This window comes from Camelus dromedarius, chromosome 14 (assembly GCF_036321535.1).
Source record: "Camelus dromedarius isolate mCamDro1 chromosome 14, mCamDro1.pat, whole genome shotgun sequence".
Taxonomy (NCBI): domain Eukaryota; kingdom Metazoa; phylum Chordata; class Mammalia; order Artiodactyla; family Camelidae; genus Camelus; species Camelus dromedarius.
In genome coordinates, this window is record NC_087449.1 from 20,951,683 (window position 1) to 20,979,540 (window position 27,858).

The 27,858-nt window shown below is 39.7% G+C and overlaps 1 protein-coding gene across 5 annotated transcripts in view; it reads right to left on the minus strand.

Annotated features, from left to right (window-relative positions):
* Nucleotides 1-27,858, minus strand: part of IL12RB2 (interleukin 12 receptor subunit beta 2) — a 70,825-nt gene that overhangs the window by 42,778 nt on the left and 189 nt on the right. Inside the window, exons 2-8 of one of the 5 annotated variants that reach the window (XM_031465344.2) lie at nucleotides 21,919-21,990; nucleotides 18,277-18,389; nucleotides 16,481-16,768; nucleotides 9,105-9,219; nucleotides 7,679-7,863; nucleotides 7,389-7,531; nucleotides 6,278-6,428 (exon numbers count right to left, since the gene is read on the minus strand). In XM_031465344.2, the coding sequence (XP_031321204.2) occupies nucleotides 6,278-6,428; nucleotides 7,389-7,531; nucleotides 7,679-7,863; nucleotides 9,105-9,219; nucleotides 16,481-16,768; nucleotides 18,277-18,352 (958 nt within the window). In that variant the 5' untranslated portion in view covers nucleotides 18,353-18,389; nucleotides 21,919-21,990. Of the gene's footprint in view, nucleotides 1-6,277; nucleotides 6,429-7,388; nucleotides 7,532-7,678; nucleotides 7,864-9,104; nucleotides 9,220-16,480; nucleotides 16,769-18,276; nucleotides 18,390-19,922; nucleotides 20,199-21,918; nucleotides 21,991-27,858 lie in introns of those variants that run through there. The other 4 variants (XM_064493476.1, XM_064493475.1, XM_064493474.1 and 1 more) reach the window with 4 other exon arrangements.

Consider the following 27,858-nt stretch of genomic DNA (forward strand, 5'->3'; position numbering starts at 1 on the left):
TTCTAGAAACATATTCTCTTTAAAGGATAAACTGCAAGTGAAGCTGAAATTTTAATGGCTGCCCACCTGCAGTGTAAGCCTCTATGGGAGAGAAATCATTAGCTGAATCTGTATGAGTTTCAAAGTGTAAAACTTCATGACCAGGAATGTCAAACCACTGCTGCTTAAAGCAATGTAAGGGCTAATATTAGAGAGAATCTTTGACATGCAACTGTAACAAAATCAGTGAAAGTCCTAACCTCAGTGATATCTAATGAAAGACAGATAAAACTACTATAAGCGGGTGAGAAAAGGAAAGTCAAAGGCCAATATGTCCAAGTGATAAGAAAAAAAAGATGGGTGCCAATTATTAAAAATACAAACATCAAGAAACGGAAGTTGGTTTTCCTGAGATGAAAGCACCTCCTTTGTAAAGAGAAAAATTGTGGGTTAAAGAGGAGGGAGTCACCAATATGAAAAAAGAGGACAAGACAACCTAAATTAATCAGAAGATGGGCCTAACTGACCTAAACGACCCCCAAAGTTCTTTTAACTCTAAATCCCAAGATTGCAGAATTCTATGAAACAGTATGGATGGTAAATAAATCAAGACCAAGCCATGTGCTGCTTCTGAGATTAGCATCCACATCAGAAGCCAAGGCAGGTGCAAGGCATGGACAAGAGCAACTGAATTACAAGTGGAAAGCAGTCCCTCCACAGAATTTTTAGCAGGCAGTGGAGCAGAGTAGAAAGATCTCCAAGGACAGTGGAAATGGAGAATTTAACACGAAGTAAATATGGAAACGGCATATCTTGAGAGATTTCAAGTAGTGGACTAAATTAAACATGTGAGAATATTTTGGCCCAAACTATGCTCCAAACAGGGCAAGACAGAAATAAGTTATTCACCACCTTGGTGTCCACTCCTTGGGCTGTGATACATTTATCTAAAATCTAGTTTCGAATAACTCAACTCAAACAGATCTTACAAACGCCTGCTTCATTAAACAAGTTTTTAGTGGTAGGCTCTTGCCTTCAGACATTACCACCTGTTATGTCTCCATAGGAAGCCCTACACAGACTCCTCCATCCCTCCTCCTCTTTGAGACTGTCAACACTGGGTTCACTCTCTCTCTCTCTACTTCTTTCTGTCACTATTCTTGGTGGCTCTTCACACACATGGGTGTTCCTTCCCAGTGGCTGGTCCTGTCAGTCCCTCTGCCTGCTCACTTCCAATGAGCTGATTCTCTCAACTGATACCTTTGCCTCACACTTCACTGAGCAAAAAGAAGCAATCAGACAGGGATTCCCTAGTCTTTCCACCATGGAAACTTTTCAGTGTCCCCATCAACTCCCTAACACAGCATCCCGACTGATTTTACTGTGTATGAAGCATCCCCACTTCCATCCAAGTCCAACCCCCTAACTTGAGTTCTGGATCCCACCTTCTTGCTTTATCAAGAACTTCTCTCCCACCTTTATCCCTACTTCCTGTATTGTTAATTTCTCCCTGTCTGCTGGGCCCTTATCATCACCTTACAAATGCACTGTATTATCCCTGATCCTAAAAACAAAAATAAGGAATTTCTTAATACCATGTCCTACTCCAGCTACTGCCCAACATCTCTGCTCCCTTCATGGAACTTCATGAAGAGTTGTGAACTGTCACTGTCTTCAATTTCTCACCTCACCTTCACTCTCTAAAAGTGGCAACTGAGAGTCTGTCCCCAGTACTCTACTGAGGCTGCTCCTGGTTGGTGATGAATGCTGGTTTGACAAATCTATTGGTCACTTCTGTAGCCTTATTTCATTGGACTTACTGGTAGTATTTGACATAGGAGGTCATACGTTACTTTTTTTTTTTAAGAAACCTTTTAACATCTAGATCACAAGTGAAGAACTTGCTTCTTAATAGAAGCAGGGATGTTCCACTCATAGTAAAAATCAATGGAGGCATTGTGTTAGAGAGTGCTGATGGGAAAAAAAAAGTGAGTTGCAAAAGATTACACACAGTATATAATTTTGGTTAAGCTCAAAAGCAAGCAAAACTAATCACTGTTTAGAGGCACATACTTCTGAGAGCTATGAGAGAAGTATGAGGACGATGTAAGGACACAACCCAGGACAGTGGTTACTCTGGGGAAGTATGACTGGGCTAAGACTATATTGGCAGTTCTATAGCATTTAAGTTGAATGGCTGGATTCTTAGTGTTCATTTTGTTGCTATGCTTGGTAATGGCACAGTAGCTCAAACTAGGATAGTGATAGTGGCAACGGAAAGAACAAACAGATTCTGAACATGTTTAGGAGAGTCAATTGCTGATATGAGGGGATGGGAGAAAGGAGAATTTAAGAATAATTCCTCAACTTTTGACTTGAATATCCAGGAAGATTATGGGGTCATTTACCAAGATAGGAAAGACTGAAACAGAGGCATTTTGGAAACACTTTGTTTTGGAGAAAAAAATAGAAGTATCTGTTTAGGCCATGTGAAGTTTGGGATGTCTGCTGACATCTAAGTGAAGATAAGGAATAGGTGATTGGAACACAAACCTGAAGTTGTGGCGAGAGTCCAGGACAGAAATTATATTCTTTCTATCTCTCTATCTACCTACCTAGCTATCTAGTTTTAGAGGCAGCTGAGGCCAGCTGGGAATGAGGTCAGCTGGGAAAAGAAGGGGGCCCAGCATAAAGCCGTACAGATTGAGACTGAGAAGAGAAAGACAACCAGCAAAAGAGACCAAGAATAACTGGCCAACAAGGTAGAATAAAAACCAGGAACGTGAGATTTCACAGAATTCAAGAGAATCAAGTATTTTCAGGAGGAAATAGCTCCTTACTCCTACTGCAAAGACCTTGGAGGTCACATATTCCAGACAGAGGAAGGCCACAAGATTCCCCTTGGATTCTGCATCTTTTCTTGGTGTCATCTCCTCCAGATATCTTTTCTGATGTTCCAAGACAGACTATAAGTCCTTGAGTCTGAGGATCTGACTGGCTATCATTATGTCTGAGCAGCTGGTATAGTTTCTGATACACATACATTCCTCACAGACCATCCAGAGAAGCATGTTTTTTTCCATTGGTTTCTGCTGGGCTTCCTGGAAAGCATTTCTTCCGACTGGGGTAATCACCATCTTGTCAGATAATTAAGCCTAGGCATTTACTTTCTCCAGGGTAGGTGCTAGGCTTAGAAGAGACCACAAGAAGAAAAGAGGGTAGGGACTCTTACTGGATATCAAACATAATATTCCTCTAGTGAAAATGTCTGTAGGTACATCCCTTGAGAAAAGTAAAGAACCACTCATTTTCATTTCCTCAAGCCTTAGGCAAAAAGACACAAGTATGATACTTTCAGGTCTAGCTAATTTAAAAGTCACCAAACTATGGTCCATGGGTCAAATCTGACTCACTTCCCAGGATAATAACAATAATAAACTAATAATAATGATTTTCACATTTTTAAATGGTTGGAAACAAATCAAAAGAAAAATCACCTTTAGTTACATGAAAATTTTATAAAATTCAAATTTCAGTGTGCAAAAATAAAATTTTGGACAAAGCTTTGTCTTTGTATTTGTATACTGTCAATGACTGACTGCATGCAATAAAAGCAAATTTTAGCAGTTGTGACAGAGAGCACATGGTTTGCCAAGCTGAAAATACTTACTATCTGGACCTTTATAGAAATTGTTACAGAAATTAGCTTCTAAGCTAGACTTACCATCTTGCTTCCTAACCAAGCTGGTACAATAACTTCTAGTATTTAATTGTTCACGTCTAACCTTTCCTAGCAATATTTCAAAATCCCAAATGAATGAATACTTGCCTAGCTTCTCAATATGAGGAGGGGTGGCTGCAGCTGGTAACCCTGCATCTTCTCGCTCTTTGGGGAGCTCTCAGCAACCACCCATGCCAGCACCATGATGGGAGGGAGGTCTGCTCTTTACCGCTCAGGCACTTGTATGAGGATTTAACACTTCTTTTATTACCTGTCCACAGTTGAGTTCAGCAAGACCAAACATATAAATAAGACTTTGAAAAAGGACGAATGAACAGACAGAAACACCTAATTGGTAATACAGCGCTAAGGAATAGCTCACTCATCTTTATTTTGGACTCTCCTCCTGGGTGTTCGAGGTGGTGAGTGATCATCTTCCCCCAACACCTGGGAATATTCTCAGGCATTTCTGGACACCATGCAGCCCAAAGTTTTCCCACTAGAAGCAAAACATGATTGCTCGCTTCCCAGTATCAGGCTCATGTTTGATGGATACTGATTGCTGGACCGTCCTCCTAAACACAGGGCAGTGATTTCTTTCCTCCTACCCCTTACTTTGTGGTCATTTTAAAAGTGTTTTTCATGGAGGATCATGATAGGGGTTGAATTTAATGACACAGGAAGGGGCCACATGGAGTAAATACTGCCCTCATTCTCTGCTGGCATGCTATAAAAAAACTGCACCTAATCTACTGGGAGATAACATATTGTTGTGTTTTGAGTGGCAAGGGCTGCAAAGAAAGCACTCTATCATAAGATCATTCAGTTTTAGTGAGTAAATTTAGAAAAAAAAGCTTACTAGTATGTTTTTAAACGCCAAGTTACATATGAGTACACATCTCAAGGGTTAAAAGGAAGAAGTGTTAAAAAAATTTCACACCTTTTAGGTTGACATCAGTTGGTGTTTCATACAGAAACTGATGACAGAAACAGTGGTAAGAGGTGAAAACCATAGAGCTTAGAGTAAGAGAAAAGAGATCTTACAACAACCCACAGAAAGATCAAACACAAAAAAGGGAGATTCAGGCACAGAAAGGAAGCCAGCAGAGCTTGGTAAGCGTGGTGTATCTCAGAGTATGGGTTTCTATCTTTATGAATGCCTGTAATCACTCTGAATAAGCCAGCTTCCTTGGTTCCATTCATAACAATCCACGAGTTCATAGCCATCACAAGTCACTGCGCTCATTGTTATGATGGTGGTTTATTTTATAGGATATGAGAAAGTTACCATCCCAGCCTGCCTTAAAGGGTTTTTAATTCAAGTAGATAAATACTTAAAAAAAAAAAAAAAAAGAAGGAAAGAAAAACATTTTCACACATCTCTAAACAGGTCATTATCAAGTGTGAGCAAAAATGATAGGAATTTACAAGCCCAGAGTTTCCCCAGTTTATAGTTTAGCTTAATGTGATATAACTTAAAAATGTCTCAGCCTATTTACTACCTTGGACTTGGACATAAAATACAGCCCATTTTCAAGAATTTTATCTGCACTATGTATAAACAAAATCTAATCCATGAGGTATTCTAGAAAAGGCATTACTTTTTCAAGTGTAATAAAAGGATAATAAGAGTAAGCTCTGGATTATAAAAATGACACACATTTAAATAGAGAGTAAGTGGCTCAACATTAATTTAAGAGATTTTTATCATAAAATAAGATGAATTCATTATAATTTGTTGAATGAATTCATTTTTAAACTTCTTTTGAAAATGGAGAAATGTAATTAGTATAAGAAGAAAGGAAAAATATGCAGTTATTCTATAATTTATATATTAATTATCTATTTTATTAATAGTTTAGATCCTTGAAAGTCATTTGAGAAGTGTTAAAGTGTCATCAGTTACCAGAAATCACTATTAGCTCACAGGAGATGAATATAACTTAAATCATGAGGCTAGTTTACATGCACACATATCTATAAATTTCACAAATATTAGTTTTCTCACATTAATGCTTCAAAATCTCCAGGTAATAAAGCAATGGATTATACACCAATTATTTTTCCTTTGAGATAAATTTACAGAAATTATGAAGTTGTATCCTGTATCATAACTGAATGCTTTGAAAACTATCTACCTTTTGTCAAGCTTTTAGTATGGCTTATAAGATCATATTAATATTCATAGAATCCAAAAGGTAAAATTATCAAAGTTTAATTATAAAGGAATGAAATTACTGGTTATAGCTTTGCGGAATAAGAGTGCGTTCCTGTAAGTGAAACAGAAATAAGAGAGAGAAACATTACTGAGGCATAAGCTTGCAACCAACATGACAACATGTGGCAAACAGGAATAAGATTTACCTAACGTTAAAAATTTCCTAGCAGTATAAACATATCTCCCTGGAAGCTTTAATACTTCAGTCAATGTCAAAGTGAGCTTGTTAATTAATCCACTCATAGTTTTTGATTCAGTATCAGTACTTTAGAAATTCTATTCCAAGGAAATAATTGCATCTTCCTCTCTCTCCTGTCTTTCCTCCCCTCCCCGCCCTCCCCTTTTTTTTTGACACATACCTTCTTCTGGTGTTTGTGCTCTCAGTGGTTCACTCCAATCACTCCAACTACCTTTATAAAGATGTAGCTTAGAGGAAATCTGAAATTCATATTCTGTAAAGGGTTTCAGATCCAGCAAATCATGTCTTCCTTTGGCATTTGTAGCATTAACCTTGAACCCAACAAGATTTAAAAAGGCACCGGTTAATACTAGATTAATTTAAATAAAAGATAAGACAACTAGACTAGATAGCCCTTCTTATTTTTCAAATCTGTCATTCAATGAGAAGAAATATCAGTGACTGGTCTACTTAATACACATGATGTTAATCTGAAACAATGCTTCTCATTAAAAAACAAAACCAAAAAATTCCTGGGACTAAGAACCCATCTATATGGATTCCAAGGGGAATCCTGAGGCCAGCTGAAAAATAAAGATTGGAAACTACCAGTTTTCAAAAGGGCCTTGACGAAGTTTCTTCCTACACTAGAGATTACTTTTTACTTGGTCACAACTAGAATATGATGAATGTTTTAACGCAGACACAGAACTGGTTCCAAAAGGAAACTTTAATTATATAAGAAAATTATATAAGAAAAATTTTATTATTATACTTCTCTATATGTGAAGCTGATCCTTTCGTATTATTATAAGCCACTATATTTTACAAAAATACTGAAAGGAGTATTATCCTGTATTTTTATTATAAAAAATTTAATGCTTAATATTATACCAAAGCTTTACCTTTGGAATATCGAATTAATATAAGCCTCTGAACATTTCCTAATATTTCTCTTCCTAATATGTTAAAAAAAATTAATACAAAGTAATAATGCGATAGGGAATACAATAATAAGTAGAAATGAGTCATTTACTAGAAATAAATTGTAGAAAATTAATGTGGGTTTACAAGAAGCCCATGGCTTAAAAATTTCAGCATCAGCGATCAAATTTTAAGACATTTCTTAATAAATAGAAGCATATGTGACTTTCTGGTATATCTCAAACGTGTGTGTGTACTTTTGGGCTAAATATTCTTAAACTCCATATTTCGCCAGAGTGAAAAGAGAGATCAGGGCAGTGCTACCGAGAACCCCTCCCTGGTTTTCCCCTGCACTCTAAATCCATTACCATATTCCAGGACCTGCTGTTAATGGGCCGATATCTGAGTCGATTAAGCAGCACCAGCCCCTCATCTCTCCACTGAAGGGTACACCTGCTCACGGAAGCGTTTACAAACTTGATCCTAATGTCCCACGGAGGAAGAGGCCGCACTAGTAACCAGGACAGACAAAAAACTGTGATTCCAGCTCCAGGATCAGAAATTGACATGAGCTATAAAGAGCTGAACATTTGAGTGATTTTAAAAATAATGTCTATGTGCCATGATCGACACCTACAAAAAGTGAAATGATACGTACCTACGTCCAACAATGTGAATGTGAATGGCAACGAAGCAGCACTCCCCAGACTATTGACAGCAATCACCTTGGCTGTGTAACTAGATTCAGGTGATTCAGGGGTTAGGTTGATACCAAGGTCCAAATGGTCACAATAATGATAATCACACTGCTTCTGCCAAGTTAAATTTTTTGGCCCATTTAACCTGGAAATAAAAGTCACTGTGTTTAGCAGGATACTTTATGTGCTACTGCCTCCTTTTAGTACAGAAGAGTAAAATGTTCAAATATTTAAAATTCTAGACTTTTTTTTTTAAGGTCAGTCTTACTACTAGGGGATACACTATGGGAAAATTTGTATTCTGTGGTCATAAACAGGACCATACTTCACCCCTCTTCCCTCTTATTGGTAGGATTGATATTTTTTTGACATTCATACAGATGAGTAACCATCTCTATATAGCCTGAATTCCCAAAACCCTGGCAGACATCTTGGCTCCTTAGGGCAGATCCAATCATCCAAAGGATCCATGACCACCACCTCAGTGCTTACTGCACAGAAGTGCCAGATCCTAGTACAGACCAGAACTCTGGGCCCCACTTCCTTTCCCCCATCTCCTGCTCACTTAGGCACAGTGCTACCAGCTGGATCTCTGCATGGGATTATGCAATAAAGTCCAAAAGGAAAAGAATCTCCCAGACTCTCTCTTTTAGTGGACTCTCAGGTCAGGCAAAGGTGCTTTAAAAAGAAAATCCTATAAACTTATGGTTACCAGGGGAAGAAATGGGATGGGAAGGGATAAATTGGGAGCTCAAGATTTGCAGATACTAACTACTGTATATAAAATAGATAAACAACAAGTTTCTTCTGTATAGCACAGGGAACTATATTCAATATCTTGTAGTAACCTATAGTGAAAAAATATGAAAATGAATGTATGTATGGATATGACTAAAACATTGTGCTGTACACCTGAAATTGACAAAACATTGTAAACTGACTATATTTCAACAAAATTTTTAAAAATTATGCTGGAGTTAAAAAAAAATAAATAAAAAGAAACTCCTCCAAGGCTAATGGAAAGCTACTACAGAAAAGAGTCTATTTATAGATCTTGACCCCAAGAGTCTGCAACTGCAAAAGAGAGAAGGGATATAATGCAGCCAGTTTAACCCTAGAGAGCAGGGAAGAATGTCCACAGCTGGCCTTGGATGCCCTGAAGGGCACTCTGAGTTAGTCCTCAGACCCAAGACAGAAGTTTTCACACTTCAGATGAGTGAACCAACTCTAACTGATGAACACTAGAATTTTTTTTAAGTATCTAATTATATAATTCGATGTGTCTATTGCTCCTTCTCTCTGATAAAACTAGGACTGTTAGATATTTCTAAATATCATCCAAAAGAAGACCTACCAAAAAAACTGCAAAAATTCAGTCTCACTCACTGTAAAGTATATGCAGTATACAGGTGGGTGTCTCGTCCTCTCTCCCAGGTGCAGGTCATGGTCCCTTGTTCTCCCTTCTGTATACAAGATAAGTTTTGAGGCTGTTCTGGAACAACTTTAAAAGGAAAGAGCAAAACTTTCTATTTTAAATAGCACACAGGTGATATTTCAATTACACTGTACCTATCTGCCAACAAGATAACAACACTTCCCCTGTGTCTCCCATACCCAGATGAGCTGGAAACTATTTCAAAATTCATCAAGTTCAAATTTGCCTCATAGGCATGAATTCCTTCAATAATAATAGCGGTAACAGTGAATATGGATCCAACACTTAACTATATGACAAGTCCTATGCTAAGTGTTTTATGTGTACTTTTTCTCAATTGCACATCATAGCAGCTACACTGCGTACCTACCACTATTATCCTCATTTTATTGAAGAGGAAAGAAATTGAGACTTAGAGGCGAAGTACCTTGCCCAAGATTCCAAAACTATGAAGTGGCAGATTCAGGGCTCCAGTCCAGGCGTGGCTGACTTGAGTCCAAGCCTGTCACCACCATGTGCTACTATTCTCCCTGACAGGTGAACATCCGGTGCTAGCTCCAGCGCCCCAGGTCATGATGAGTTTACTTTTTTAGGATGAAGCCCATTGAAACATTAGAAACCTTTCAAAATGAGGGGCTTTCTCTCTCCATTGACCTGAAATTTGCTGCCAAGACACTTCTACCCACTGACCCTAGTCATGCCTTCCTGGGCTGTACTACCTAAATCTAATTTCTGCAGCATCACTTGGATCACTTTATGAACACTTATAAATTAATTTTTTATGTACACAGACATTGACAACATTCCAGGTGCTAGGCACAGTGCTAGCTGTGGAAATGTAAAGGTGCATGAGGCAGGCACGGTCCCTTCTATTAGAAGGTATATATATTTAATGAAGCGATTTTATAGTCAAAGACGGACCTCAAAGCTAGGAGCTTCTTGGGTTTAATGGAGGTAAGAGAAAATACTCTGTTACTCGATTATTTCATTCTACCCTAGTACTGAGACCCACATGTAGATAGATGCTTTCTTTGGGTGAGATAAAACAAGTACACCACTAATGCCCCAGCTATTGTCTGCTCAGAAAAAAAAGCTGTAATTGATGGAATAAAAGTTGTTTTGTCCTTAGCACACACCATAGATCTGGGTGTTATAATTGCCCACTGTGTGACTTTGGCCAAATGAACTTCTCAGAGCTTCAGTTTCTTCATCTATAAAATGGGTATAACAATATGTAGCTCACATAGTTTTGCTTAATGGAATAATAAACCCTTTCTTTTCCTAAAATAACAGACTATTGTATGTGTATATATAGATACACATAAGTACATTTATATATACACTTTATACAATCTGTATATACAACTACTTATGACTAAGCCATGTAAAATACTATGTTAACTTTTCATTTTATGTACAATGTCTTGTTTATCTTGGAGGTAGTAATTAATTGGTATGTTTTTCCATTTGTTTAGTTTTCTTACTAATATAATTCCAAACTCTCAAGCCAATTATCTGAATCATTATTCAACATATTCAGATGAGAATTCTATTAGTTTCTTTGGCTGGAAGAATAGTTTCTTGGAGCCTTGTGAACTTTCCAAAAAGATGTGTTTGCTTCTATGCCTGCACACAGCTTTCTAGAACTGCCAGTCCTCAGTGTCCTGGAAATTCCTTTTTTTTCCTGTTTTTTCCTCTGTGTTGGATCTCCTGTTTCTTAGATCCAATGCTTTCTTCTTTCTTGATTTAACCACTTGTGTTGGATTATACCCTCCAGCAGTTCCTTAGGAAAAGGTGCAGGAGAGGCAGTACTTTGAACATAGCTACCAACGTCATTATTCTACCCTGACACTTGACTGATATTTTAGCTGAGTATAGAATTCTAGTTTGAAAAGAATTTTTCAGGATTCTGTAGATTATGCTCTACTGTCTTCTATACTCTAGATGGATTTTGAGAAAGCTAAAGCCATTCTGAATCTTGAACCATTGGAATACTTTATTTTTCCTCTTCAGAAGATTGTGTGGGGAGGTATAGCTCAAGTGGCAGAGTGCATGCTTAACATGCACAAGGTCCTGGGTTCAATCCCCAGCACCTCCCTTAAAAATAAATAAGTAAATAAACTTAATTCTACCCCCCCCCCAAAAAAAACAACTAAAAAAGGGAAAAAAAGAAACTGAGGAAATTTTTAAAAAGGAAAAATATAAACAAAACAAAAACAAACAAGAAGATTGTGGAATCTTCTCCTTGTCCTCACTATTCTGAATTTTCACAAAGATGTGCTTAATGAGGTCTATTTTCTTTCATTCTCATGGATTCTCAAAGAGTTCATACATTCTGGGAACTTTTATTTTTTAGTTTGGGAAACATTATTGAATTGTTTCTCTGATAATCCTCACCTCTCTTGTTTTTCTTTTTCTAAAAATCCCTAGTTTTCATAGGTTGGACCTTCCTCTAATTTAATGTTTTATCTCCTATATTTTAAAACTCTTGACTTTTTTGCTGTAATATGGGGGAAAACCTCCTCAGTTTACATTTATTCCCTCCTATTGAGTTTTTCATTTCCACTTATCAATTTTTTGGGGGGTGGGGCATGTTTTCTATTCTCTGAATGTTTTCTCTTTACAGCATCCTATTTTTGTTCTGTATGCAGTATTTTCTCTTAATTCCTAAGGTATCAAGGATAGTTTTTTTTTTTTAACATTTCTTCTCCCTGAATACACTTCTGCTTTGCTTATATGCTTTTTTCCCCACATGCTTATTTTGATTTCTGTCCTTCATGTTGGCCATTTTCCTCGGATCTTTGTATTTTTACTCATCTATGGGAGTGGGGCACTAAATTATAAATTGCAGCTCTGCAGGCATGTCAGTTGAGGTGCATTTGTTGACCCTGGGCTTCACTCCAAGGTGATCTGGCTAGAATTTCTTAGGAATCTCTGTTGCAAATAATTTTAGATACTTCCTCTTAGCCTGGTCAGATTTTCCAGAAAAGGATCTTCTAATCTGCCTGGAGGTCGGCACAGGCCTGAAAGGAGCTGTATGTCAATGTTCCTTCAGTCCCTCTGTTTTTCAGCATGGCCCTACAATGTCAGCGGCCCTCTGACACCCACGCCGGCGTAGTGGAGCAGTGGCTGTCTGGCTATTTGGAATTAGGAAGGGGAGCTGAGGACATGTTTTATAAAGTCTCCCATTTTTATCCCTACTTTTACCCTCACTCCCAGAAGTACATGGTATCACCAATTTCCGGGTCTTTCTGGGGTGGGAGCTTCTGCATTAACTCAGGTTGCATCTTGACGTTTCTCACGGCCAGCCGTAGGCTAAGCCAGTTATGGTTGGTCCACATGCTTTCCTGCTTCCAAAACTTTGTTGCTGAGTCTCCCCTCCCACTCTTTTTGTTCTTTAGGGTTTGCGCCTCTGGAAAACTGTCTTTTTACTGCATCTTGGCTATATTTCAGGGGGAATAAAAGTAAATACATGTGTTCAAACCAACATCTTTACCCTGACACTTTATAGGGTCTTTTGATGACCGAAGGAGATATAAAGTACTTGGCGCTTTCACATAATGAAAAAGTCAGTCACATCCTCACCTTTACTCCTTAACGTCGGCAGAGCATTTCATTTTAAAGACCATAGCTTTTAATCACAAATCAACTTTCTCAACGTGAGTTTGCTGGACCATGAAATCAATGTGTCTACTTCAGCTAGGACTTGGTTTGGTCAGAGACTGTCTGTCTCAGGGGAAGCCAGACCTAATTCTCTTCAATACAAATTATAATATAATATGTATATATTACAATAGCTGATGCCAAGGAAAGGACAGAAATCAAAGTCTCTGAAAATTAAAATAGTTTACAATGTAATCAGTTGTTATAAGTACTATGCTTGTTATTATTTTTTAAAGCCCTACTTCTTACGGGAAATAAAAAGTCTTAGAAAAATGGCTTTCAGAAATATCAACAGCCAAGAGTACACTGAAAACAACTAAGCAAGAATCTACTGTCTTTCATTTATTTCCTTGATTGTCCAAACAGTCTGCGGCTCAATGCTCGGAGGTTAAATAGAGCACTGGTTGTTTAGCTACTACACATCTGGACGAGCTCTGAGAGCACCACGAGCCCAGGCAAGAGGCCGAGGGGAGAAAGTTCAAAGGCCATTTACCCATTCCCAGTTCTGACGCGTCAGCCAACTTTATGGCAGGCCCTCTCAGGACATGCAATGGCCCTAGGGGCTCCTACTTGTCACAGACAAAGAAAACGGGCCACTGGCTCCTTCAATAGCTAGGACTGGGCTTACTGCACTGGGGAAAATCAACATTCATTGTGTCTTTTCTTGGAATGACTAGCCATACTCAGAAAAAGGTGTTGCTTCCAGGCAGTCCTTCACCTCAAAGGTGCTAAGCTTGTTCAAAGAGCAGCCGTTTGATGGTGTGGTTACCACCTGAGCACGCTGCACAAGGCAGCATTCCAGCAGCAGCGTCCAGCTGAGCTGCACCAGTCAGACACTCTTCACCATCTCCCTAGGTCTTCCGATGCTGCAAAGTGTCACAGACCCATCCACATACTCTGGGTGGAAAAGGAAACAAACGAAAAGGGGTTGCAGCACTCTGATGCATCAGAGCAAAGACAAGAAATGGAATGGCCAAGAAAGGACATCTGCAGGGCACTGACTTTCAAGGCCATTGTCAGCCTCCTGCAGCACTGCGGACGCCGGGAACTGATATCACAGGGCTGAGGATGTCTAATGCCAATATGGTATGTTGGTCTAGTAGGATGGAGAATTACCTGGATGAAATATTCAGGTGTTCTGAGGACAAGGGAGGTGAGGATCAATGGTACTTTTTAGAAAATTTTTTGTTTTGCCTATAATCAATGCTGCTTGTACTTCCTGTCAAGAGAAACATGCTCAGCTACCCAGCATGCTGCACACATGAAGGAAAGAGCAAAACTGATGGCATTGCAACCCGAGTGCTCAACATTTAAGTGCCTCCTATGTGCCTGGTACTAGATTAAGCACTTTGCATACAAGGCGTCACCTAATCACTACAACCATCTTACGGGGTAGGTGTTAGTATCTTCATAACACAGATGGAGAAACTGAGGCTCACACAACTGAAACTATGGGTCTGCCATTAGTGGCACTCAAAGCCCCTGCTCCTTCCACTACACCACAGGCTGTCAGAGCTGACAGTATGTGATTCATGAGTGATGTGAGCAGGAGCCCCTGAGCTGGAAGACGAGTACTGGATCCAGGTTGTGCCTTCTGACCCCTAAATGACTTGCTTGGCCATTTGCTTGGTGTTCTGCTCAACGCTTGTGGTGGCCCTCCAGGAAAATGGCCTGGCACCAACCATATCCTTATGGGTCACAGAGAAGAGGCTTCCATCTTTCCTGAAAGGTCTCACTGAGCTCTCTCTAACTGTCTTCCTGCAGGGACCCTGTCCTTGCACCGTGGTCAGCCAGTCCACTGCAGCAGTTCCTCCTGCTCTCCTCATGCCTCTCACCTGCCACTCGGGAGCTTCCCTGGAACCACAGGGGCACAGAGTGCCGTGGGATTGCTCAGGGCCTACGCATGCTCATGGGCCCTCGAGGCTGCAGGCTGCAAGCTGCAGGAAGGTGTGCTGCTGGCTCACCCTGTGCACTGTGGCTCAGGCTGCAGACGCCAACTCTGACATATTAGTTCTTACCCCCAGCAGCTGCCTGGAGGCACCAGCAATGCAAGGCAGCAGTGTGTGGGAGCTCACCCTGTGGGTGAGCTTTGACCAATGGCAGACAGTTAAATTCTCTCACCTGTCACTATATTTTCATATATTCTTTCTGGGGATGTCCCTAGTGACCAAGTAACCAGTTGTATTTTCTGTTGACACTGTGGCCAACTCAGTAACTTAACTACCTCGAGTCTGCTTTGCTCCTGTCCTGGTTCACTCCCTCGTTCTTGCTTCCCTGGAAGCAACTCCCCTCTCCCCAAGAAGTCTTAGCATGCCAGTTCTGCCTCAGGAAGTTTTCTAGGAAACCAAGGAAAGGATAGTAAGTATAATGATAGTTCTCTTTTACCTCTGCTAAGCACAACAGCCAGTGGTCAGGAGTGAGGGTGGATGGAAGAACTATTTTTTGTGCATTAAGTTAGGGAAGAAGTGCTTAGCCTTGGGTAGTCATCCTGGGCTGCAGATGTCAAGAGGGACATCTCTTTCTTCTTTTTAGGAAGTTGTGGCTTTGAACAAATTCTCACAAGCCAAGAAGGCATGAAGACTCAGCTGTGGAAAACCATTTTTCTGCCGCTGGAGTCCAAGGGCAACAGGTAAATGATCTTAATGGCCAAAAAGAGGAGAGAAAAAGAGACAGAGAAAGAAAGGGGGTGGGGGAAAGGGGAGAGAAGAGGAGAGGCAAGAAGAGAGGAGAAGGAAACTGAGTAAAAGAGATCCCAGTTCTACTGACTCGGACTTCTCACATCAAGGTGCTCATATTACTCTCAAGATTAAGTACATCCAAGAGAAAAAAAAAATGCCATTTGCAGCAACATGGATGGACCTAGAGATTATCATATTCAGTGAAGTAAGTCAGACAGAGAAAGACAAATACCACATGATACCACTTACATGTGGAATCTAAAAAATATTGATACAAAAAAACTCATTTACAAAACAGAAACAGACCCACAGACATAGAAAACAAACTTATGGTTACCAGGGAGGAAGGGGGTGGTAAGGGATAAACCGGGAGTTTGAGATGTGCAGATACTAACTACTATATGTAAAATAGATAGACAACAAGTTTATACTGCATAGCGCAGGGAGCTATATTCAGTATCTTATAGTAACCTACAATGAAAAAGAATATGGAAAGGAATATATGTATGTATATGTATGACTGAAACGTTATGCTGTACACCAGAAATTGATACAACACTGTAAACTGCCTATTCAAGAAATAGAGGAAAAAATGATATAAATGAACTTATTTACAAACCAGAAATAGTCTCACAGACATAGAAAACAAACTATGATTACCAAAGGGGAACGGGGTGGGGAAGACGGATAAATCTGGAATTTGAGATTAACATATACCCACTATTATGTATAAAATAGATAAACAATAAGGGCCTACTGTATAGCACAGAGAACTATATTCAATATCTTGTAGTAACCTATAATGGAAAAGAACCTGAAAAAGAACACACACACACACACAACTACACTTCAATTAAAAAAAAAAGATGAAATACATCCATGTGGTGGGAGAAGAAAGAACACTGTCCTATATTTGGATTTCTGCTTAATACATGACAAATACCAGACGATGACCAGTTTTTAGGAACTCAGAATGGAATGCTTACCACCAACGGAGATCTCTGCCCCACATATTCGAATCTCCTCGTTACTGCTACAAGCCAGTTTGCAGACAAACAGAGTTGTACCCAGGGGAAGACCTGAGACTTGAGAACTGAGGGAGTGACCATGCTGAAAATGGATTCTTCGGTCGAACTTGTAGAGGATTAACTTGTTAAAACTGGGGTATCGCAAGCAGCCTTGTTGGGGCTTCAAAGAGCACGAAATATTGACAGCTGATCCAAGTGAAATTACGTGGGAAGGTCCCACAGTCACATCTCCCCTCTTGCACACATCTGCAATAAGACACAAACGCAATCCCAATCAGCACATAGGAAACCCATTTCAAGATGGAGGGTTTGTGTACTTCCCTAAAGCTGGGTAAAACTAACCCCATCAAATCGTAGAAACAGACATAAGCTACACGGCTCTGGCTGTACTGCTGAAGCACAGTGAGGACAGAAGGCAACCCTCTAAAAGTCTAACTGTATTTGAATTAAAATACACAGCCTTCTCAAAACAGTAATACTACAACCAGAACTATAAATAGGAAAGTGGTGAAAAAATAGAGTTGGAAGAACATTCAGGAACACAGTTCCAAGAAAAACCAATCTCTCTTACACGCAAATTATTCACTAGACTACTAAAAAGTACTTCCCAGAAAAAATCACATTTGTTTCCATTTATAATTTATAATACTTACTTCAATACTCATACCAAAAAGATTATAAAAGCTATTAAAAACATTTTAAAGGCTATTACAAATGTTAAGGGGCAGATGTGGGAATACATTAGGGATATAATGTATGTGTAACCTCTACATTTATTTTATAACAAGGAGAAAATATTCAGGGGCTCTGGTGTGTTTGCAGTTGGCATCAAGGATAGAAATTAGGTCTAACCTGCCATACTTTGCTATTCCTTCAAGATGTAAGACCCTGGACTGGATGAACCATTACCCAATACAGCTAATATGAAATTACATGAATGTATTCTTCTTTTAAAAAGAGTTTTCCGTATTATTTACTATGTGCCAGGTCCCACATTAAACTCTTAGTTAAAAGAGAGATCATTCTTACTCTCTATAAGTTTGTATATGTAAATATGACAACTAATCACAAATTAGCAGTTTAAGGTAGTACTCAGTAACTGTCAATGAAAAATGAAAAAAACCTCAGAACTATAGATACACCCTGGATTTTTAGATGTGAGATAAAGCCTCCACCAATTTTTTTTTTTTTTTGGTAATTATAAAGTTGCTTGGATTAACTACCATAAACAGAAACTGGTTAAAAAAAGTTATTCAAATCAAATAAAGGAAATACTGAATATTTATTTTAAGTGAAAAGTTTTAATTTTCAGAACTAAAACTAAAAGTCTCTTTCTCTCTCTTATGTTTCTGTTTCTTTGATTTTCTTTGATCCTAATGGGCCAGCAGGTAAAAAATAAGCAAAGAAAATGCCAACCTTCTTTTTTTTTTTTTTTAGTATAATTGAATCTGTTCATGAACACCATCTGTTAAAATGCACAATAACATAAAACATTCATTCATGATATCTAGTTTGGTTACCTAGTCACTTTCTTAAGAGGAAATGATATGACTGGACTCTTAATCATTGGTATAAATTAAATAAAATACATATTAGTTACAGACATAGAACCAGACTTACCCACTTACCCATGAGAGGAAACTGACTACAGAAGACCAACTACCAGGACATGTGCCACACATACATATTTCATCTGAAACTGAGGACTTTAAACCAAAAATCCCTCCACGGATCAGATTCCAGAAATAGCTTACCTATTTTGGCCTTAACCAACAGTGACATGATGACAAAAATAAGTGCCAGTGAGCATCCTCTAACTGTAAGTGCCATGAACAGTCAACTCTGGAATGCACCTCTGTATTTTTCCCTGTTAAAAAAACCCACAAATTCATTCATGTTAAAGACATTCAGAAAATACCAGAACTAACACCATTTAGAAGATAAAATGTCCCTTTAATTTTCTCCATATTGTTAAGATTTTTTTTTTAATGAAGTCTTTTAGAATTGGGTTTAAATACTTTGAGACTATGGGCAAGTCACTTAACCTTCTGAGCCTCAGTCTCACACAAAACTTATTTTCTTCCAAACAGGGCTGCATCATTATAGTCAAACTCAGACTTAAATTCCAAGAGTAGTGAGAATTTCTGACCCAGTCATGTGCTTTTTGAAGTAACAGGAGATTCAAAAGGGCTGATAACTCCCCAACCCTTCCCTGCCCTTGAATTTAGTAAAAGATTGATCTCCTTGGCTGTAAGAAAAGAATCCCACGAGTTCTGAGGGGGCTGTTCGGGTCTTCTACAGAAGTTCAATTTCACTTGTTTGTTTGCTTGCTTACTCACTACTTATTTATTTTACTAAGTACTTGAATCTTGAATGATTTGGAAAAATGCAATTATCTGTTTACAATTTAAACCTAAGGAGAGACTTTAGCAAATTCTCTAAATTCTATTAAAGGTGGGCAAAAAACTCGTGAAGTAGGCTGGAAAGTCCTGTGATGTCAGGCCACTGGGAACAAGTCAATGCAAACGTTCACCTCAATTCCACGCCTAGAAATGTGCCAGAACGGACTGGAGAGCCTCAGAAAAATTCACTCGTTCACTGGACAGAGATGGCTGCCATTCATGTGCCAGGATGGAGCTAAGTGCTGGAGATACAACAGTTCTGCCCCGGTGGGCTTCTAGGACCATGTCCACTTGCTCTTTTGACTCCTCCACCTCTAACCCAGTCATCACTCAGGGAAGCTCCCAAATAATATTAGCATCTTTTCAATAGTTTTTACTCATTGCTCTTCCTCCTCCTCCTGACTTTTAAGTCTTGGAGGACCTTAGCGCACTCAAGACATTATTTTTTTCTCTATTTCTACTCTCTCCCAAGGGGTCTCACCTGGTCCCCTGGCTCTAGGTATCACCTCTATGCTAAAGACTCTCAGATGCTTTTCTGCAACTCAGATATTGCTCTGAGCTCCAGCCTCACATGTCTGTTTCCTTTGCATCACTTCTTGGACATCTAGCAGACTGTTTAATATTAGTATGTGCAATTTGAACTTTTGGTTCCCCTTTTCCAAACTGGTTCTTCCCCTAGCCTTTTCTACCTCAGGGAGTAACATTTTTATCCCTTAAGTTGCTCAAAAACTCAACATCATCCTTGATTCCACCCTCTTTCTCATGCCCCATAGCCAAACCATCACTAAGTCCTGTCAATTTTACCTCCAGAATGTGTCACAGATCAGGCAACTTCTCTCCATTTCTACCGTCTTCACCCTAGTCTGAACCATCATCATCTTTCCTCTAGGTGACTACAGTAGCTCCTTAATGTGTCTCTCCAATCCATCCCTGCCCCTGTCTAAGTCATTTTTCACATAGCTGACTACCTTTTAAAAACATACATCAGATTATGTTACCTGCTTCACAGCACCACTGCTTAAACCCTGTCCAAGGGTCCCACTGCTGTTAGAAAAATCCGAAGTCCTCACCACACAGGACTCTTTCAGCCGCTGCACGGCTTCACGTCTCCCATCTCGCCACCATCATTTGCTCTACTTTTCTGCCTTCCCAGCTCTGCTTCATTCACACTGGCCTTCAGACTGTTCCTTGAACAAGACATGCCCTTTGCTGCTCCGGGTTCTCTGCACTTTTCATTTCCTCTGCTAGAATCCTCTTCCCCCGGCTCTTAGTGGCTGACTGACTTACATCATTCAGATCTCAGATCATGTGTCACTTCCTCAGAGAGCCCCTCCCTGACCACCTAGCCAAAGTGGTCTTGCCCAGCTCCTTTCTATTCATCACCTTATTTATTGATTGATTTCATGGTAGAATCTGTACTTACCTTGTTAATTTACTTGATTACTTGTTTGTCATCTATCCTTGTGCTAGATTTCAGCCACCATGTGAGCAGGAACACTGACTGTCCTGCTCACTGCTGTATGCCAGCACTCGGCATTGGGAGAGAGTACTCAAAAAATGTTTATTGAGAGAAAGAAAGAAGGGAAAGGGGAGGTGGAGGGAGGCACATGAGCTGACCCACCAAAGATGTCCATGCCCTCATCCCCAGAAACTATGAATATTTTATATTGCATGACAAAGGGACTTTGGAGATGTGATTAAAGCTGGGGACCTTGAGGTGGCAAGATTATCCTGGGTATGCAAGTAGGCCCTAAAAATCTAAGAGTCCTTGTGGATGAGGGAGGCAGAGAGTTGGTCAGAGCTGTGATGTCAGGATTGCTGCCGCTGACTTCAAAGTTGGAGGAAGAGGGCCTGAGCCAAGGAATGTGGTGGCCTCTAAAACTGAGGGATGAATCTCAGTTTACAAATAAAATGTAAACTGTGAGTCTTGGTTAAAAATGTTTGAGAAACACTGATCTAAGCTGAAGTCTGACAGTTTCACACCCTCTAAATCATAGAGCTCAAGGTCACGACACATGATGGCCTCTGTGAGCAAATTCCTGTCGTTGTCACCAGCCACGTCCACCACTACTGACACTCCATTGTCTGGTAGCACTGAGCGCTTCTATTCCTCTGCACACCCCAGGCCAGTCCATGCTTCTGTGTCTTTGTTCATGCTATTCTCTTACCTTTCCACTGTTCTTAGACTGGCCAAGTCTTACTCATCCTTCCCAACTCAGCTCAGACACCTTTTATTCATTTATTCAGCAAATACATATTGAGCAGTCTGCTATATGCTTAGGGCTTGAGAGAGAGTGGAGGACAAGATAGACAGGGTTTAGCTCTCATGGAACCAACATTTTGGAGTAGAAAGACAGAAAATAAACACATAACACACACATGAATTCAGATAATGACAAAAGGCTACAGGAAGAAACTGGGGAGGAGAGAAAACGGTGAATGAAGGCGTTTCTAGGAGGTGAAACTCAAGCTGAGATTGGTCCAGGCCAGGCAAAAACTCAGAAAGAATTTTTACGACAGAGAAAACGGTGAGCTTTGTAAAGCTTGGCGGCAGAGGAACGAGCCTGCTGTGGGTGAGGCACAGAAGTAAGGTCAGGGTAGCTGGGGAAAGTGACTGTGGAGAGAATGGTATGAAACAAAACTGGAGAAGGCAGCAGAAGTCAGGTCCACCACGGGCTTGTCTGTCATGGAAAGGAGCCTGGATTTTGCTCTGAAATCTATGGGAAGCCACTGGTGTATATTTAGAGGTTTTATTTATTTATTTACTGGGTTTTAATTTGGGTGTCCCACGATATGAATTACATTAAACACACAAACATACAAAAGCAAACAAACAGGAAAACTCATCTTGGCCCCGTACAGAGAGGCCAGAGCGGAAGCTAGCAGACCCATCAGGAAGCAATTGCAGAGATCCAGTTAGAAAATGATGGTGATGTGGATCACGGTGACAACAGTGGAGATGGAAAGAAGTGGCCAGATCTTAGGAAGGCTTACCAAATCTCCAGGTCAGACTGAAGCCTCCTGTGAGAGTCTTCATAGCATCCTGGCATCCTCCTATCTTAGCACCTGCCATAGTAAGTAAAACTAATTTAATTAGGTATCTGCCTGTCTCCCCCATTAGCTTGCAAGCTCCTTACAGGCAGAGGCCACACTCTGTGGCACATGGTAGGCAGAAACTTAAGTGGTTTTTCCATTTTTTACTTATAGTTCAGTTTAATGTAACTACAATACAGTAAAACTACATTAAATTTCATCCTGCTACATTGTATTCAACATCATTAATAGGTTTTTGTTTATTATAGCTACCTTAGTTGCTTCTTTAAAATTTGGAATATTTTGGCATGAAGGAAATTATGAATTGAATTAGAAGATAACTGAATGGACAGATACATAGGGATTAAATATGTTTCTGTTTCCTAACTGCAAAGAGTATCTACAGGGTATCTCTCAAGGTGTATTGCAACTTAGGGAGCTATAACATTCTCCAAATAGTAAAATATTCAATTGGTTATTACAAGAATTTTAAAAATGTATATATATGAAAAGTGTATATATATGAAATATATATATATACACACCTACATATGAAAGTAGAGGCTAAATCTGAGTTTAGATAGTACATTGATCCAAACACAAACATGCTCATTTTCTCCGAATGACCAGGTAAAACAGCTTCTTCATTTATAAGAAACTCAGAACTCTGAAGTCCTTCAAGTAAATGAGGTATCTTCCAATAAAATGAAACCTGTCAACTGTAAACATCCTTCATACAGCCTGCCTGGGGGGTCGATATTAAAACTACAACCCTGTCTTGAATCAGAAAATCAAAGTGTGCTATGTCATTGACTCATCACTCAAGTGGTGACAGTTTCCAGACAGTGAAAACAATGTCTCAGGGAGGGGGGCGGGGACCAGGCAGAAACACAGCAAGTGGCAGGAAGACAAAGACAACAGTCACCCCCTCAGTGAGTCTCTTCCCTCACTTCTCCAGGAAGAAGCACAAAATACAAAGCTCCTTCAAAATCACATTTGACTAGGCTAAGAAAAACCCTTACCACGGTGATAATTTCATGCAGGCAGGAATACTTCCTATTTCCATGTTACTTTTCTTCTGTAGCACCACAGTAAGTTCAAGGGGCAGCATGGTATTGTGGAAAAGAAAAAGGCTAGTGAATCTCAGTTCCACTGTGTGCTATTAATCGTAAGGGTGCCATTTCCTCATTTACGCAGTAAGTATAGCAATACCCACCTACACAAAGTTACCAGGAAGATGGCTATGCTAGTGCCATGCGCCCATGAGAATACCCAGCACAGAGTAGGCACTCCACTGAGGCTAGCTCCCATTCCCCTTCTGGGTCCAGCTTTTGAATCTCTTTTCTAAATAAATCACTTTTATGACCGCAATGTACTGTATGTTTTGTTAGACTAGGTAAAACATTATATGTTAGGCAATCTTAAGCCTGGCTATCAAAGCATTTAATAAGCCAGAGAAGAGAGGAACCTCAAAGGTTAGCTAGTAATTACCATGCCCTGCTGTTCCTTTCCCCTCCCAACAGCTGACATTTGAGCCTGGGCCACTGCAGAACAACCAAATGATTGTTTTGAACGTGCATTAAGGCCATCTGCCTTACAAATACATGCCAGTAATTACCCACTCGACTCAATGAGGCAGGGTACAAAATCCATCCCTTCTGCTGGCAAGGCTACTGACAGAAAAGTCTCGTTGGTGGCAGACCAGTTTAAAGACAACAATTTGCAAATCATTTATTCTCCATTTCTCATTTTATAGATAGATAAACTGAGTCCTAGAGAGAAGAGGGGACTTGCCAAAGGCCACATGAATAATCCAGACCAGAAGGTGCTCCCAATTTCTAATCCAACATTACTTCTAGCATGTGAGATTGCTTCTGATCAGTAGCAACAGTAGCAGCATAATACTAACAATAACACTAATATTAATACTGCCCTAATGCTAATGCTACAGTCCACCGATCTCTTATGACGTTCATGCACATTACGTACAAAATTCATGATACCCATCTAGTAAAGCACTTACAATGCCTAATGCTTTAATCTTCAGAAGCTTGAATCATTATTTCTGATACCTGCCTCCATCAAGAGGATCAAACAGACCAAAAAACCCAGGTGTACATACAGTATGTAACCATTTCTAATGATCTATTCCATTATGAGGATGGAAAGGGAAATCAAATCCATCCAGTAGCTAACTTGCAAATAAGTCATTGGAGCCATCCTTCTCTTCTCCGTGCCTGTCCATGAGCTACGTCATGAAGAACAGCCTCCTGAGTGAACCATTATCTCCCTCTTCCTTCTGAGTCTACCATTTGGTGAAAAAAATCTTAATAAGCCATGACATAGACAAATCCTGGCCTGCCAGCTCGCCGATCATCATATCAACCCCTTCATAATGCCATGTTACATGGCTTGAAGGGGAAGGAAAGTAACCACATCACTCCCCTCTGCTTTTTCGTCTTTCTAACCAACAGTTCCAACTCCCATGACATGAGCTGAATTGGAGGCACACCTGTTTCCCTGTCTTTTGCAGCTGCTGAGGCTCTCTTGAATTTTCTCTCATCTACTGGGAAGAATTTGTAGTCCTACTTTTACTCAGAGAAGAAAAGAAAGAGAAGTTCCTTCTCTTGCTTGAAGTTTTGGTTCTTTTTTTTTTTTTTTAAATTTCAGTCATAGTGTCTTCTCCTTTCCCTCTTTACGACCTCTTTATCATTTTTCTTAACAAAGGTTTCCTTGGGCTTTCCTCCCTTCTTTTCTGTTTTTCTGGAATGTTCTTTCCATCAGTCCTATTTGTCTTTCTTTCCATTTCAGATCTATTACACCAGATATAAGAGACTCCTGAAATGTTTTGTGTGAACAAATTACATTTAAAATGTATTAAGGAATCTTATCAGGCCCCAACCCCAGAATCATGTGTACTATAAACTGTCTTGTAAATTGAACAAGCATTCACACAATAGAACAATGAAAAGGAAACAAAGAAAGAAGAAACAAGACATGGATAGAGTCTTGAAGAAACAAGGTACTTTCAAATCGACTGGTGTTTTTTGCTGTTTTTCCTTTCTTTAATTAGCTCCATAAGGCTACAATTTTCATGACACATGTTCAATTAAGTTTCAACAACTCAACCTTCTCTACTTCTACTCTCTGCATCCTTCAAGAGCTATAAATAAAATAAGCTATCGTTTATTGGAAAGGATGATGTACTGGAAAGAGCATGGTATCTGGGGCCAGAGGACCACCCTGGGTCTACTTCTCTACTTCTTCCTGTCATCGTTGCAAGTAATTTCACCTTTCAAAGCCCCTTCTCCCTGTTTAAAAAATGGAAATCCACATTTATTGAGGAAATTAAATCTTTTCACTAACTTTTGTTCCTTAATTTATTGGAAATGTCTCTCCTTGAGCAAATTCAGTCTTGAAGTCTATTTGTGGACAGCGGCGTGGGGTTGGCTGGTCTATCCTTGGGTCTTGAGTATTGTGAAATCCTGGCAAGATCTGTAACATCAGCCCCTGAGTCTTTCATTAGCGCAATGAGGCATTAAAAATATTAAAGCACATTACAATTACTTTGTTTTAAGAGTTTTCTAGGAATTTCACAACTATCTTAAGATAACTGGAGGCACCTCAGGGGAGGTGAGGGGACTAAGACTATTGATCACCAACCCACAATATTCATCAAGGTTTCTTCTATAAACTAAAAATTCAACTGAAATCTCTACACTAACAACCCCATGTCTCAGCGTCTCTGCCTGATGTTTTTCTTAACATTTTCCTCTGCATATTACTGCAAAAGAGATATAAGTTAAGATTCTAATCTTAATAATCTTTTATAGGCATTTACTTAGCAATTTGTCACAATGCAGAGCATATGACTGAGATGTTAATATTTGGTCTTAAGTAAAGTAACTATGGGTATCTCTATCCTACAGGTGGGGAAATCTGCAAGCTGACGATGATAATACAGAAAAATCAGAAGTAAATTCAGAATTTGATACATTTAAACTACCTTCTATGCTTGAATTTTCTCAACTGTAAATGAGAATAAAAATATCACCTACCTCACGGGATTATCATGGCAGTTAAACGAGAAGCTTTTAGCACACTGTCTGGTATATAGTAAGAGCTCAATAAATATTATCATCTGCCATCGTTATAATAAGAAAAAGGTTAACATCACTTATCAACGACATGTTGGAATTAAGTTAGGCATTTTGACCTCTCTCTTGGCCCATTCATCTAGCTTGCCATTGAAAGATTAATTTGATTAAAACTAGATCCCATGCTTCCTTAATAACAGATGACTTTATGCCATCTATCATTGACGACAGTAAAGTGTTCTCATAATTACTGTCTTCCCAAATAGTTTTAACTCCTGGAGGACAGGGACTCTCATGTCTTCATATTTATTACAGTGACCAGCACAATGTCTTGAACGTAAGAGATGGTCAACACACATCTGTACTTTAAAAAACCATTGTTACTATTAGAAAAGAGCACCACAAGATTCCAAGAACCAAAGAAATTAGACAAGGCTTCTTTGGGATTTGGCTTTCTTTTCAGGTTAGCCTACACAAATTTACATGTGGAAGTCAAAAGCAGTGCTGTGAGTGCAACTGCAAAAATGACAAATAACTGGTCAGAGAACAAAGCAAGGGCAGTAATTAAAAAATAAGTCCACAGCTGAGAAATGATGTGCAGCATCTCCTGTACTTCGAGGATTCTTCTCCCATAAAAATCTCATGTGTGCTTTAGAATTTTTTCCACACTAAAACTCATTCTAATACAGAGAAGACTCAGAGCTTGCCAACATTTGGGAATTTATGTAAACATCATAACATTCAAGAAATACGATGCATCATAAAAGAACACTGCAAACTCTTCTAGAGCTTTTCACGCCCAAGAAAGTGATAGTAATGAATTGAGGATCTCACATTAAAATGGAGAAGAGTGTCAGTTCTTAGCCACTAAGGTCCTTTCAGGTACATGCTGGACAGAGAAACAGAGCACTGTGCCAGCCCTTGTTAATGGGAATGAGAATCAAAGGTTTGTCCAAGTGGAGGTGGATATCGTGTTATGAGTAAGAGGCACAAAGGCAAGGAACATGGAGTCTGAAGCCAGAAACCTGTAACTAACTACCTCTGCGAAAGTGCAAAAGTTTCCTTATCTGTGAAATGGGAATACTAATAACCACTTCACTTAGTTTTGAAAGAATTATAGTGGATAACAATGATACTCAAGGGCTAGGTACAAATCAATAAAGATTTTTATCCACACAGGATATACACGGAGGGTACTGTAACAATCACCAGGAGTTTAAAAAAGAACAGAGACTAATTTTGCCCTGTTCTTAGACATACCAGGAAACAAACTTTTTGTATGCTTTTGGATTGCTATTTGTAAGACCCAGATCTAATCACGGGGATACTTAATCCCTTCCAATGCTTCTGTTTAGTGCCCCTCAATTAGGCGAAAAGGGCCTCTCTATAGAGACACTTCACAGATGAGAAAACTGACATTAGCCATAAGGCTCGGCTAGTACCAGAGCATTCTGCTGGTAACTGGCCAGCAGGACTGTGTGTGTCCACAGAGGCCCCAGGAAAGTGCTGCCGAGAGAGGGACAATTCACCTCCACGCAAGACTAAGGAAGACTCCCCAATATCTTGCTCACCCAAAGGTCCACTTTCAAGCCCCGAGTCATGCCCGTGGGCCTGGACCAAAGCTGGACCCTGAGGCATGCCCGCTGCCCTTTCCAGACGCCATCCCCTCCTTTCCTCATGCGCCCACCATTCTACTTCCCGTCTCAGCGAGCGCCTTGGAGGCTCAGTCTGAGCGCCCCCTCCCCAACCCCAACCAGCACCCTCAAGCGAACATCACGCCCAGAGAGGGGGGAACTTGACTAAG